At 45.9% G+C, this 14,340-nt stretch overlaps 1 protein-coding gene across 2 annotated transcripts in view; it reads left to right on the plus strand.

The window, feature by feature from the left end:
• The window catches only part of OLFML2A (olfactomedin like 2A), a 115,622-nt gene that overhangs the window by 46,305 nt on the left and 54,977 nt on the right, over positions 1 to 14,340 (plus strand). For both annotated transcript variants that reach the window (XR_012725313.1, XM_075324130.1), the window contains exon 2: positions 8,507 to 8,770. Coding sequence is in view for 1 of the 2 variants with exons in the window: in XM_075324130.1 (XP_075180245.1) it covers positions 8,507 to 8,770 (264 nt within the window). In the remaining variant the exon portion in view is untranslated. The remainder of the gene's footprint in view (positions 1 to 8,506; positions 8,771 to 14,340) is intronic.

The raw sequence follows: 14,340 nt of genomic DNA on the forward strand, positions 1-14,340 counted from the left end.
ACCCCCACCCCCAGCAGTTCACAGCAGACATCCCCAAAGTGACCTGCTTTCTGCCTCGGCCTCAGACTGACACACCAGGTGGGCGGAGTCAGGAGATGGAGATGCCCACCCAGGAGTGAGTTAGCCTGAGGCAGGAAACAAGCCCAGTCAAGTCCTAGGAGAGGAGGAGAGAAGGTCTGCAGAGAGGCAGACATAGCCAGGGGCCTAGGTTGGAGCCTAGGGCCTCTCGTACAGAGAGTCCGGCAGACGGTAGTGGCCGTCTGCAGGGAGCCGGGGAGACAGCTGGTGGAACCGTAGGTAGCCGGGGCTGGGCGGTGGCCCACCGGTACTGAACAGGGGAGCCAGCTGGAAGCCGGAACGCAGAAGGAGGGTGCACTGAGGCGAGAGAAAGGACTTATCCCACTAAACTGGGTCAGGGGAGAAACAACAACAGCAACCATCTGAGGGACCCGTCCAACCTGCCGTTTGTTTACTGAGAACTGTCGTGTTTACTGGCTGAGTGAGTACCTCCGTGCCGTGCGGCACAGCGCTGCCCCTGCGCCCCTGCACCTCCACAGGCCCCATACCCGCCTGTCCACCATCCAACCCCATCACTGGGCCCCGGGATCACCAACCCCTACCCATGGAGGGGCAACACAACAACTGGCTGCTCCACACCATCACTCCCGGGATCCCCAGCCAGAGCAGCGGTGGTGTACATTCAATCACCACAACCGTGGGTGGCGTCACGGACAATAAACTATCCCAAATCCCAATCCCCTTTCACTCACGGGCGAGGAGCGCCGCTCGAGTCCCCGGGATCCGGCCCATCGCTCGAGCCACCGAGCAGCGGCAGGCCGCAGCAGCCGCGGCAGCCGGACCCGAGCAGTGGGAGAGCGCGGCGTCCCCTCCTCCGCCCGCGACAACTTGGCGTCACGAACAAGATCTTACCACTCTGCCGTTGGGTAGAGTTGCGCCTTGTGACCGCCGGAGGTATCCGGCTGAAATATTTCAGAAGTCGCCATCTTGGGCGCGAAAATTTCCCGCTCGAGCGTCTTCCCCGAGCAGGAAAGGCGCGAAAGTGGAGCCCCGCCCCCTGAAGAAGTAAGTGCTAAAAAGAGGCTAAGGGGGACGGGATGGCGTCCGGCCGCATGTGAACCGCGGCTGTGGAAGCGGGGACGCCAGGACTCTGCCAGCATTTGGTTCCTGGAAGAGGCCGCCGCAGTGATGCACCGACCCGTTACCCCTGTTACCGGTAGCGGAGCCCGCAGCGTCTGTGGGGGAGGACCCAGACCTGGGGTCCCCAGGCCTCACCTTTGTCACCGTCCTGCCACCGGCCCAGGCAGTCCGCCCGGCCGCGACGGAGATGACGACGGCTCCGGCAGTCCGCCTGGCCGCAACGGCAGCGAAGTACCGGTCCCGTTGACCAATCTGGAGCCGTTCCTGGACTGGAGTCAAGGGGTGCTGCCCACTTCCTAGGGGCAGCACCAAGGCTAGGTTGTTTGGGTGGGTGACCGAAGGACCCGTTACACTGTTATTATTAAAAGTGTTTGACTGTTATTGCAATGTTAAAGTAATGTGCATCCCATTGTGGAAGGATTGAAAATGCTTGTGTTTAATGTTTTGATCTTTTGCAGTTTAAAAGGAAAATAAAACCGGTGATGGACGGGCAGCCCGAGGACGGTCTGCATTTTGCTAAGGGGGAATGTGTCGCCCTGGACAAGCCAGGGGACACAGGTAACAACACACACACACACCCACCCCCAGCAGTTCACAGCAGACATCCCCAAAGTGACCTGCTTTCTGCCTCGGGCTCAGACTGACACACCAGGTGGGCGGAGTCAGGAGATGGAGACGCCCACCCAGGAGTGAGCTGGCCTGAGGCAGGAAACAAGCCCAGTCAAGTCCTAGGAGAGGAGGAGAGAAGGTCTGCAGAGAGGCAGACATAGCCAGGGGCCTAGGTTGGAGCCTAGGGCCTCGTACAGAGAGTCCGGCAGACGGTAGTGGCCGTCTGCAGGGAGCCGGGGAGACAGCTGGTGGAACCGTAGGTAGCCGGGGCTGGGCGGTGGCCCACCGGTACTGAACCGGGGAGCTAGCTGGAAGCCGGAACGCAGAAGGAGGGTGCACTGAGGCGAGAGAAAGGACTTATCCCACTAAACTGGGTCAGGGGAGAAACAACAACAGCAACCATCTGAGGGACCCGTCCAACCTGCCGTTTGTTTACCGAGAACTGTGTCGTGTTTACTGGCTGAGTGAGTACCTCCGTGCCGTGCGGCACAGCGCTGCCCCTGCGCCCCTGCACCTCCACAGGCCCCATACCCGCCTGTCCACCATCCAACCCCATCACTGGGCCCCGGGATCACCAACCCCTACCCACGGAGGGGCAACACAACAACTGGCTGCTCCACACCATCACTCCCGGGATCCCCAGCCAGAGCAGCGGTGGTGTACATTCAATCACCACAACCGTGGGTGGCGTCACGGACAATAAACTATCCCAAATCCCAATCCCCTTTCACTCACGGGCGAGGAGCGCCGCTCGAGTCCCCGGGATCCGGCCCATCGCTCGAGCCACCGAGCAGCGGCAGGCCGCAGCAGCCGCGGCAGCCGGACCCGAGCAGTGGGAGAGCGCGGCGTCCCCTCCTCCGCCCGCGACATTCTAACCAGGGGAAGGATACTTTGCTCTTTGTGTTTAAATCGAGTGTATGCAAACAAATAATCATGTGTATCCCTTCACTCCTTCATCCCCTTACACAAGCACTTTGCAATTATAACAATTTATCATTAAAAACAATAACCCTATAACCTAACCTGGCAACTTGTTCCATATGCTGTGGTACAGCAAAGTGGTAGCATAGGGTCTCTGAATTGGAGCCATCCTCTATGACTATAAATGATGAGCAAACAGAGGCTCCTAGTCTGGTGCACCAGGTCCACAATATTTATATCCCTGCTCACGTGGACATTTCAGATGATCTGAAAAGTTAAAAATCCCTTTAAGTTGGGGTTTTATTTCTAAGTTTTGAACATTGTGATTTGTAGAAATGCAGGAAAAACTGATTTACTATTGCTGAATGGGAAAAGTAGGAGGTGGGGAGAAAATTCATCTCAACAGAGAAAAAAAGTACAGATAGATTATTTTCTTAGTGTCAGATTACGAATAAATGATTACTTCCAAGGATTTAATAGAGTAAACATCTGCATGTAATAACCGTGTCCTGGCTTCATACTCTGTAATTGTAGCATTATGTAGGTGCAGCCCGTCACTGTGAACATGTACAGTACTTATAAATATTCACCTAAAGTAATAACAGAACATAAAAATTTGGTCTTTTTTAAATTCTTCGCAATGCAGATTGGACCGTAGTATGTGCTGAAAAATTACCCACATCAATCCTATGGGTTTAGAAGCATTGTTGGAGCACTTATATAAGTGACTATCATCACCAAACATACCTACCATAAGTCATAATTGCCACACCAGATGCTACATTGTCCAATACTCCTGTAACACTAGTGGACTGGTGGAAGCTAGAGTCCACCTATAATGTTAGTGGACTGGTAAAACTAAAGTACCTCTGGAATGTTAGGGGACTGGTGGAGCCTAGAGTACCCCTGTAATGCTAGTGGACTGGTGGAAGCTAAAGTACCCCTGTAATGCTAGTGGACTGGTTGAAGCTAGGGTACCCCTGTAATACTTGTGGACTGGTTGAAGCTAGGGTACCCCTGTAATGCTTGTGGACTGGTTGAAGCTAGGGTACCCCTGTAATATTAGAGGACTGTTGGAAACTAGCTTCCACCAGTCCTCTTGCATTACATGGGTACTCTAGTTTCCAACAGTCCTCTAATATTACAGGGGTACCCTAGCTTCAACCAGTCCACAAGCATTACAGGGGTACCCTAGCTTCAACCAGTCCACAAGCATTACAGGGGTACCCTAGCTTCAACCAGTCCACTAGCATTACAGGGGTACTCTAAAGTAGCCATGTAATGTTAGAAGACTGGTGGAAGCTGGCGTAGTCTGTAATGCTAGAGGACTGGTAGAAGCTGGAGAAGCCTGTAATGATAGAGGACTAGTGGAAGCTAGAGTAGCCCTGTAATGCTAGTGGACTGGTGGAAGCTAGGGTACCCCTGTAATGCTAGTGGACTGGTGGAAGCTAGAGTACTATTGTAATGCTAGTGGACTGGTGGAAGCTACAGTACTCCTATAACACTAGTGGATTGGTTGAAGCTAGAGTACCCCTTTAACGCTAAAGGACTGGTGGAAGGTAGAATAGCCCTGTAATGCTAGAGGACTGGTGAAAGCTAGAGTAGTCTCTATGTCACTAGAAAAAAAGCTTTTTTACCATAAGGTAGTAAATTCAAAATGTGTACCCAGAAGCTACCTTAATACATATATTTAAAACACATCTTTATTATAATGATATAATAAAGATGTGTTTTAAATAAATGTATTAAGGAAGCTAGAGTAGCCCTGTAATGCTAGTGGACTGGTGGAAGCCAAAGTACCCCTTTAACGCTAGAAGACTAGTGGAAGCTAGAGTAGACTTGTAATGCTAGAGGACTAATGGAAGCTACAGTAGTCCTGTAATGCTAGTGGACTGGTGGAAGCTACAGTAGTCCTGTAATGCTAGAGGACTAGTAGAAGCTAGAGTAGCCCTATAAAGCTAGTGGACTGGTAGAAGCTACAGTAGTCCTGTAATGCTAGAGGACTAGTAGAAGCTAGAGTAGCCCTATAATGCTAGTGGACTGGTGGAAGCTAGAGTAGCCCTGTATTGCTAGAGGACTAGGGGAAGCTAGGGTAACCCTGTATTTCTAGAGGAATGGGGGAAGCTAGAGTAACCCTGTAATGCTAGTGGACTGGTGGAAACCAAAGTACCCCTTTAACACTAGAGGACTGGTGGAAGCTAGAGTAGTCCTAAAATGCTAGTGGACTGGTGGAAGCTAGAGTAGTCCTGTAATGCTAGTGGACTGGTGGATGCTACAGTAGTCCTGTAATACTAATGGACTTGTGGAAGCTAGAGTAGCCCTGTAATGCTAGTAGACAGTTGGAAGCTAGAGTACCCCTGTAATGTTAGAGGACTGTTGGAAGCTAGAGTACCCCTATAACGCTAGCGGACTATTGCAGGTATTCATGAAGAACCTTTATTGTTTTCTTTCAGTGGATGAAAATTTATGCTGGTCATGTGGTGGTCACTATAGTTGGGTGGAATCCATTTTTGGCAGGACCATATCAATAATCTGTTGGAGCCCGGGGAACGTCTTCTTAGCAGACAGCATCTGTGGCTCCTCCTTTGATTAGCCACCCTTGATTAGCACAAAGTCAACATTTCGGCATGACGTAATTGTTGTATCGGGGCAACTAATCAAGAGACGAACCATGGATGCCATCAGATAATAGGTGGTCTTCAGGGCTTCCATCTATTGGCCACAGATAAAGCTTGTAGCCAATGGACTGGGTCAGGCGAATCGATGTTTGGACCAATTCTAAACATCTCACAAGTGATATATATAGCCAGGATTAAGATGGAATTAAACAATGATTGAATACATGCTGAGATCCTGAAAGCCTAGTGACATTGTTGCGAGGAATAATCGTTAGTTGCTGAAATTGGGATATCCCTTTAAATCTGAACTGGGTGGAAAAGTTGCGCAGCCATGAAAAGGAAAATCCTCAAGATTCTAACCAAACAGAGCGGAAAAAACTTGACAACCGAATGGTCGGGTTGATTCAGAATGAAGCATTGATAATTGATTGAGCTGAAATGATGAACAAGTTCAGAATTGTGCAGGAAGTTGGCACAATACAAATAATGCCATTGTCCGGCATAGACTGGATCCGAGACACTCATTACTTGTCTGTTCCTTGGCAGGAGCGCAGCTGCCATTCGGCTTCATGCTTCGTACTAATTGGTCAGAAAATATGAGTAAATGACTGTAATGACATAATTTGTGCACAATAGCACTTGGCAGAGGCTTTTCTATAAGCTTCGTGAGCTAAAGGAATCGTGGCATTTCTATTGTGTTTTTCAAGCAATTTTGGAAATTTTCAAGCTGATGCTTCCATCGAAAAAAAAGTTTCATGAGAAAATATATCACAACTGCGGCTGAAAAAATAGAACACTAGACTTGCTTTAAAGGGTTATTCCCATCTCCATGATCCTATCCCAATATGTAGTAGGTGTAATAATAATATTAGCAAATACCCCCAATTAAAAATGTAGTATAGTTCTGATTTCGCTATGTCACTTACCTCATGTGCAGGGCATTGCAGGACCTAAGGTATCCATGTTTACGACCACACATATAGTCACAGCTAGTTAGTTGCTAGTGGTCATAACCAGTGGTGTAACTAGAGCCTGAGGAACCCAGGTGCAAAATTTGAGCCTAGGCACCCCCACATGTTGGTCAGACATATGGGGCGTTGTTGCATTCAAAATCCTAAAAAGACATACGAGTTGCCCCCTCTCCCCCTTAATTGTGTAGTACTGACCCCCATTATGTACTAGTGTTCCCCATCCTGGGCCACTTCCTGGTAAATATGTTTCCCATTCTGGTGTATGACCTCATCATGGCTATAAATTGATATATATGGCCCCATCCTGGTATATATGTCCTCATCATGGGCCCCATCCTGGTATATATGTCCTCATCATGGGCCCCATCCTGGAATATATGTCCTCATCATGGGCCCCATCCTGGAATATACGGTATGTCCTCATCATGGCCCCATCCTGGAATACATGTCCTCATCATGGCCCCATCCTGGAATATATGTCTTCATCATGGCCCCATCCTGATATAGATGGCCCCATCCTGGTATATATGTCCTTATCATGGTCCCATCCTGGTATATATGTCCTTATCATGGCCCCATCCTGGTATAGATGTCCTCATCATGGCCCCATCCTGGTATATATGTCCTCATCATGGCCCCATCCTGGTATATATGTCCCCATCATGGCCCCATCCTGGAATATATGTCCCCATAATGGCCCCATACTGGTATACATGTCCTCATAATGGCCCCAGCCTGATACATATGATACCCCGGGTGCCGCACACAGTATAAAAATAAACAATTATACTTACCTTCACCATTCTCCTCCAATGTTCTCCTCCAATGATGGCATGCCGCAACTGACCAGCATGTAGGTGGCACAGTGCATGACGTCACTGTGCGCCCACATACAGCGTGGTCAGCTGCCAGATGCCGACATATTCTCTGCTCTCCACACCCTTGATTATGGGTGTGGGAAGCAGTGAATATTCATAGCCTTAATTGGCGGTCGGCACATCGCAGTGCAGGGACCCAAACGAGTCTGTGTGTTGCAATGTATTTTAGGTGGATGTGCACCCTCGGACACATGCAGCTGAAACAGGCGCTGTACCCCTGGGCACAGTCGTGATTGCTGCGACTGCGATCGTTACACCCCTGGTCATATCCATGGCCCTGCAATGCCCTGCAAATGAGGTAGGCGACATAGTGAATCCGCAGAACTATACTACATTTCTAATTGGAGGTATTTGCTCAGTGTCAGACAGGAGCGGCAGGGGACGACCAGTAACATTGACTCTGATGGCCCACTGATTACAATTACATGGAAATATTATATTCATAAATTTACCTATGCTTCTATATAATAATATACTAGATAGTTTGTAAAACGAATAATGAGATGCTTAAATTTCTACATGGTGAAACAAGTGTATTGTGTCAACTACTGATTATGTTTGGGGGTAAGTGATGTATTGCTGCAAAGGGGCCCACCGGAGAATTCTCCTGCCCTCCTCCTGTGGGCCATTCCAAGCCTATATTTGCTAATATTATTATTATTATTATTATTATTATTATTATTATTATTATTATTATTATTATTATTATTATTATATTATAATAATAATAATAATAATATTTCTACTACATATTGGGATCAGAACTTGTAGATGGGAATATCCCTTTTAAATATGCCATAAATGGGTATTATTTTACGCTGTCTACATGCCACTTTCCTCCTGAATCTGGTGTTCTCCTTCTTTTCTTCCTGTGTCTTTCCATTCCTGAGATATGGCCATCTCTTTCTAGTATTTTTTTTAGCCAACTGGGCATGTTCCAAAAGAGTTGGGTCACGCCCACTTGGATAACAAGATTAACTTTAGATAAAAAGAAGAAAGGGCCGTATCTCAGGAACGGAGAGACACATGAACAAAAGAAAAACATCGTCGGATTCAGGAGAACAGTGGCATTTACACCAGGTTAAAAAAAATTACATATTTATGGCAAGTGACAGGTTCTTTTTATTTTTTCATTATCCCAAATCCTAGGGACTGTGGTGGAGGGATGTTTTTTGAACAGTCTTTGTATACCCATAGAAATAGCATGGGGTATTTATATAAAGAGTATCTGTTGGAGCCCACACAAACGTGAAGAACATAGTAGCTTCATGGTCCTTGGTTGGGCTTTAACTCAGTATCCTTATTTTCATTTATAAAAATGTCTTAATTTGTGATCTTGTTGTTTTTCCAGGTTTTTGGGGATACAGACCACGTGCGCATGATATCCGAAGGATCGGACTGTCGATGCAAGTGCATCATGAGACCCCTAAGTAAAGAGGCCTGTGCCCGTATTAAAGAGGGCAACATGCGGGTGGAGGACTATTATACAGTGGAAACCGTCAGCTCAGGGTCTGATTGCAAGTGTTCCTGCACTGCTCCACCATCCTCTCTTAATCCTTGTGAAAATGAATGGAAGATGGAGAAAATGAAGAAACAAGCTCCGGAGCTGTTTAAGGTATCATCATATAATATCATTGTGTCCATGTCCACAATCTATGTGGCCAATAAGGGGGATGGTGGAGAGGGAAATCCAACTTTTTTTGGCCAAAAATTAGCATAAGCCTGGGCAGTTTCCGAACATCTCTTTCTATCGCATAAGATATACATCTTGGGTTACAGTTCATGGCATCCGAAATCCCACTGTCCCAGGATGAGGGTCGGATGGGAATGGTCCCCTTGATCATGGCTCCACCACCTACAATGTTCTCCTCATCTACATATTGCGCATCAAAAATTAGAAGTCATCAATATTGGTTACAGGTCAACGTCATGTTTGAAAATTGGATCCAAATTGCACAAAATTATTGACTTATTTTGATTTATTTTGGCTTCTTAAACCTTATTATAAAACTCTCTTAGAGATTAGGAACAAATAGAGATGGGAAGAGAGATTTCTCATTTTTATACGGTACCAAAAACCCATAGAATGCCTGAGGAACCTCTACCGAGGATGGGACGGTTGCAATCATCCATGTTTTCATTACGACAATGATAACTTAGTCTATTATGGTCTGACTTGTGATTTCTATGTAAACAGTATAAAGCCACCAACACAGACCGGACCCAACTGACCTTCATTTTTCACCCTTGCTTGTGAAAGAGAGTATAGTTGGCTACTTGATTTGAAAGCTTTGGATGTAATGAAGTCCAAGCCAAGCAGTCATGGACTACCATGTGATTATAGAGAATGCACTATAAACAAGGATATGTTCCCCCAACTGTCTACTGATCCTTGGTCTTCAGAGTGTACACAGTCTACTGAGGTTACCCATAGAGAAATACTAGGCAAACTTTTTTACTCCAACTTATGTGCATGATGGGTTTGAGTGGGAGAAGGTGATAGCTATGGGAATTGCACTCGTAACCGTAGAGCTTAGGCCCTGGAGCGTATGGAGGTCTAAAGTCCCCTTTGCTATACAAGATGTTAATAGAATTGGTGTTGAACAACTGATACGCGAGAACCGATCTGTCACTTCAGTATTCTGTGGCCATCGGATGATAGTGCTGAAAACCGCCTCTTACCTGCAGGCATCTCCAGCACAAATTTTGATTAGCCAGCCTAGAGTGATGTTACATGTGTGCTACATCGCAACAATGACCTCACCAGGCTGGTTAATTAAGAGGAGAGGGGAGGCCATTAGGACTCACGTCCAACGACCATAGTTTACTGATATTGCTAATGAACCAGGTCTGGTGAATCGATTCTCACCAACTCTATATACCAATAATATGAATAGCACTTAGTGTATGACATCCCCTGTTATTGATTTTTGACATGGAGTGAAGGAACCACAAAATGTCTTCTTTTATTTAACGAAATAAAGCATGATTGTCTACATTCGCTAACAGCAAGTGGTGAGCGGGCACTACCATGCTGGGTGCTTTATACTCGGAACTGCTGATGAGTGGACACTGCCATGCTCGGGTGCTCAGTACTTGTATGTAGTGATGAGTGGGCACTACCCTGCTCAGGTGCTCAGTACTCGTAACTAGTGATGAGCGGGAGCTACAATGCTCGGGTGCTCAGTACTCGTAACTAGTGATGAGCGGGAACTACCATGCTCGGGTGCTCAGTACTCGTAACTAGTCATGAGCGGGAACTACCATGCTCGGGTGCTCTGTACTGGTAATTAGTGATGAGCGGGAACTACAATGCTCGGGTGCTCAGTACTCGTAACTAGTCATGAGCGGGAACTACCATGCTCGGGTGCTCAGTACTGGTAATTAGTGATGAGCGGGCACTACCATGCTCGGGTGCTCAGTACTCGTAACTAGTGATGAGCAGGCACTACCATGCTTGGGTGTTCAGTACTTGTATCTAATGATGAGTGAGCACTACCATGCTCAGGTGCTCTGTACTCGTAACTAGTGATGAGTGAGCACTACCATGCTCAGGTGCTCTGTACTCATAACTAGTGATGAGTGGGCACTACCATGCTCGGGTGCTTGGTACTCGCAACTAGTGATGAGGGAGCACTACCATGCTCAGTACTCGTAACTAGTGATGAGTGGGCACTCCAATGCTCAGGTGTTCGGTACTCGTAACTAGTGATGAGCGGACACTACCATGCTCGGGTGCTCAGTACTCATAACTAGTGATGAGCGAGAACTACCATGCTCTGGTGCTCGGTACTTATAACTAGCAGTAGGACACTGAGATGGAATTGACTTGTCTACCAAGTATAATGGAAGTCATTAGGAAACTTGAGCATTTTTCCAGAAGATCTTCCATTATACTCCGTACACGAGTCAAGACCATCCGAGCATCCGACTGCTCATTGAGTACCAAGCTTGGTAGTGTTCACTCATTAGTAGTAACGGATAGTGGCCACCATTTCAATTATTCTTATTGCACCTCGATAACATACTTTCTAATTCTCCTGGAAAGTTTAGGATGCTCTTAGAAAATTTGAAGACCTCTTGGACTCCCAGAAGGTTTGGCAAATCTCCTTGTTCCAACAAACCCTCTGAGAAAGCAGAACTTCCAAAAAGTTTCTTGTATGTAGATGCTCCGTCATTAGACAAGGCTATGGTGTCCAAATGCAAATTCAGGGCACACATAACTGGGTTTGGAGGGATGTGACTGGGAAACTGAGGTCATTGGGCCGAAAACATTTTTTCTTGCTATATGCTTCATGCAAACCAGACAGTTGCCTATTGGATGTAGACCTATAAAGTTCCAAAAGTATTGCTCTATGTCAGTTTACAAGCCATTCGAGGTCTTGGGAAAAGAGTGTATAAAACCCCCTAAGAGCGGTAATTTGGTGGTTACATAGCATAAGATACCCAGATAATCTCAAAAGAGCGGAATAGACTTTTAAGACCCTACACAAGAACACAACTCCAAGGTTATTTTAGACGTTGCTTTAAGGCGGACTCGTAAATGGAAAATGCTAATCAATAGCAGCTCCAGGCGTTGTCTGCGGAAAACGACTTGTGTATATTTTTACCAGCTAATTATATCTCTATCACAGGAAGTCATGGGAAAATACTTGGGCTGTGGGATGGTCGATTTATCCCAAGCAAATGAGAAATTTCTATTTTCTCCGAAAACTCCCTGAGGCTTCCCCTATTTTATCTTTTAATACATTGAGCCAAGACTCCAAACACTATGAGCATTCCCTTGTTTAATTGAGGCTGGAAAAAACTCCTAAAAACAATTTTTATTCGATTAATATTAAAAATGTAGATATAAAACCACTGCTCATCCAGGATAACTACAGTGATAAATTACAGTGAGTGGAAAAGGGGTGATAGACTCAATTGGTGGGGACAGTGCAAATAATTTCCTGTTCTCAAGGTAGGGGCAACATTAGTAGTTGCACTAATTTAGTTTAGGCTCAATATAACGTGGTTTAGGGGATGACCTATCTCTCCCTCCCTTACTCCTACCTACCAGCGGAGGTGTACCATAAATTATTGGGTACCCCCCGCTCCACGTCGTCTCTCCCTAATATCTCCCTTAAGCCAATCGCCAAACCTGGGAGACCCACCACCAAAGAAGATATGTGCAAATAGTTACAGTATTCAAGGATAATTAGATATATTAAAACATTTTCTAGATATTAGATGAATCTCAGATCAAAAGGAGAAAGTATTATGTATACATGGATGTAAAATCCCAGCAGAAAATAGTTCATCTGTCGAGATCATCCAGTATGAATCCCAAAAATCAGGTTTATCTATACATATGGATATATAGTCCCAGCAGGGATTAACTTATCTGCCGAGACCATCCAGTATTCTATCCCGACGCGTTTCCCCCCTGTATTTTTCAGGGGTTCATCAGGGGACTGATCCGGATTAACTCTCTTATATCTTAATGACTGATGGTCGCATCAACAATGTGGCATCAACCGCCCATCATAGGGGCATTCACTCTGTCCTGAGACACTGCTCTTAAAATGCTGCAGGTCCCATAGCATCAACTTATAGCCAAAAGAAAGTCAGTCACAAAGGCAGCGTGGCATCAATCGCCCATAATAGAGCACTCAATCTATAGGGGAACGCCGCTTCTACTGTCCCGCAGGTCCCATGGTGTCAGCCAGCATGTTGCTGACACCATGGGACCTGCGGGACAGTAGAAGCGGCGTTCCCCTTTTGGCTATAAGTTGATGCTATGGGACCTGCAGCATTTTAAGAGCAGTGTCTCAGGACAGAGTGAATGCCCCTATGATGGGCGGTTGATGCCACATTGTTGATGCGACCATCAGTCATTAAGATATAAGAGAGTTAATCCGGATCAGTCCCCTGATGAACCCCTGAAAAATACAGGGGGGAAACGCGTCGGGATAGAATACTGGATGGTCTCGGCAGATAAGTTAATCCCTGCTGGGACTATATATCCATATGTATAGATAAACCTGATTTTTGGGATTCATACTGGATGATCTCGACAGATGAACTATTTTCTGCTGGGATTTTACATCCATGTATACATAATACTTTCTCCTTTTGATCTGAGATTCATCTAATATCTAGAAAATGTTTTAATATATCTAATTATCCTTGAATACTGTAACTATTTGCACATATCTTCTTTGGTGGTGGGTCTCCCAGGTTTGGCGATTGGCTTAAGGGAGATATTAGGGAGAGACGACGTGGAGCGGGGGGTACCCAATAATTTATGGTACACCTCCGCTGGTAGGTAGGAGTAAGGGAGGGAGAGATAGGTCATCCCCTAAACCACGTTATATTGAGCCTAAACTAAATTAGTGCAACTACTAATGTTGCCCCTACCTTGAGAACAGGAAATTATTTGCACTGTCCCCACCAATTGAGTCTATCACCCCTTTTCCACTCACTGTAATTTATCACTGTAGTTATCCTGGATGAGCAGTGGTTTTATATCTACATTTTTAATATTAATCGAATAAAAATTGTTTTTAGGAGTTTTTTCCTTTTGGTTTTGTGTTACAATAACTCCTATTAGTATATGGTAGTTGGTTTAAAATTAATTGAGGCTGGGTTTCGTTTATAGTCGAACGCAAAATATACAATCCCAAGTTGGCGTTCCCATCATATCTTTTCCTCCTAGGTCTTCTGAAAGTAAGATAACCTTCCATTGACGATGGCCACAATTTAGTGTCCACTTTTTTCTACATACTTTGTAAATGTACTATAGCGGTGGTTGACAAAACGCATGATGAGCCACTAAAATTCTTTGCCATAGCCCTCTACTTCCTCAAAGGACCTTACAACTCAGAAAAGAATTGGCCTCCGCTCTTATGGGCCTGTGTTTTCCCCATCTTTGTTGGCCAAAAACAGGTTTGGACCTTGCACAGAGAAAGCTAAAATCTGTTAGACATCCATAATCTATTCTTGTTTTGAGCTAAAAGATTAAGAAAAAATACCTTCTCACCCCCTGTGGGTGGTTATTATTTTGTTCTTTCTCATTCTCGGGTCCTCTACCAGAGGCCTGGGAGTTTGAGGGTTCTGCGCAGGATCTTAGTTGTTCCCAGCACTGCACTTTTCTGGACAGAGAGCTCAGATGTTGCTCCTGGAATCTGTTGCAGCCATTTTTCC

The sequence above is a fragment of the Anomaloglossus baeobatrachus genome, chromosome 9 (assembly GCF_048569485.1).
Source record: "Anomaloglossus baeobatrachus isolate aAnoBae1 chromosome 9, aAnoBae1.hap1, whole genome shotgun sequence".
Classification (NCBI taxonomy): Eukaryota; Metazoa; Chordata; class Amphibia; order Anura; family Aromobatidae; genus Anomaloglossus; species Anomaloglossus baeobatrachus.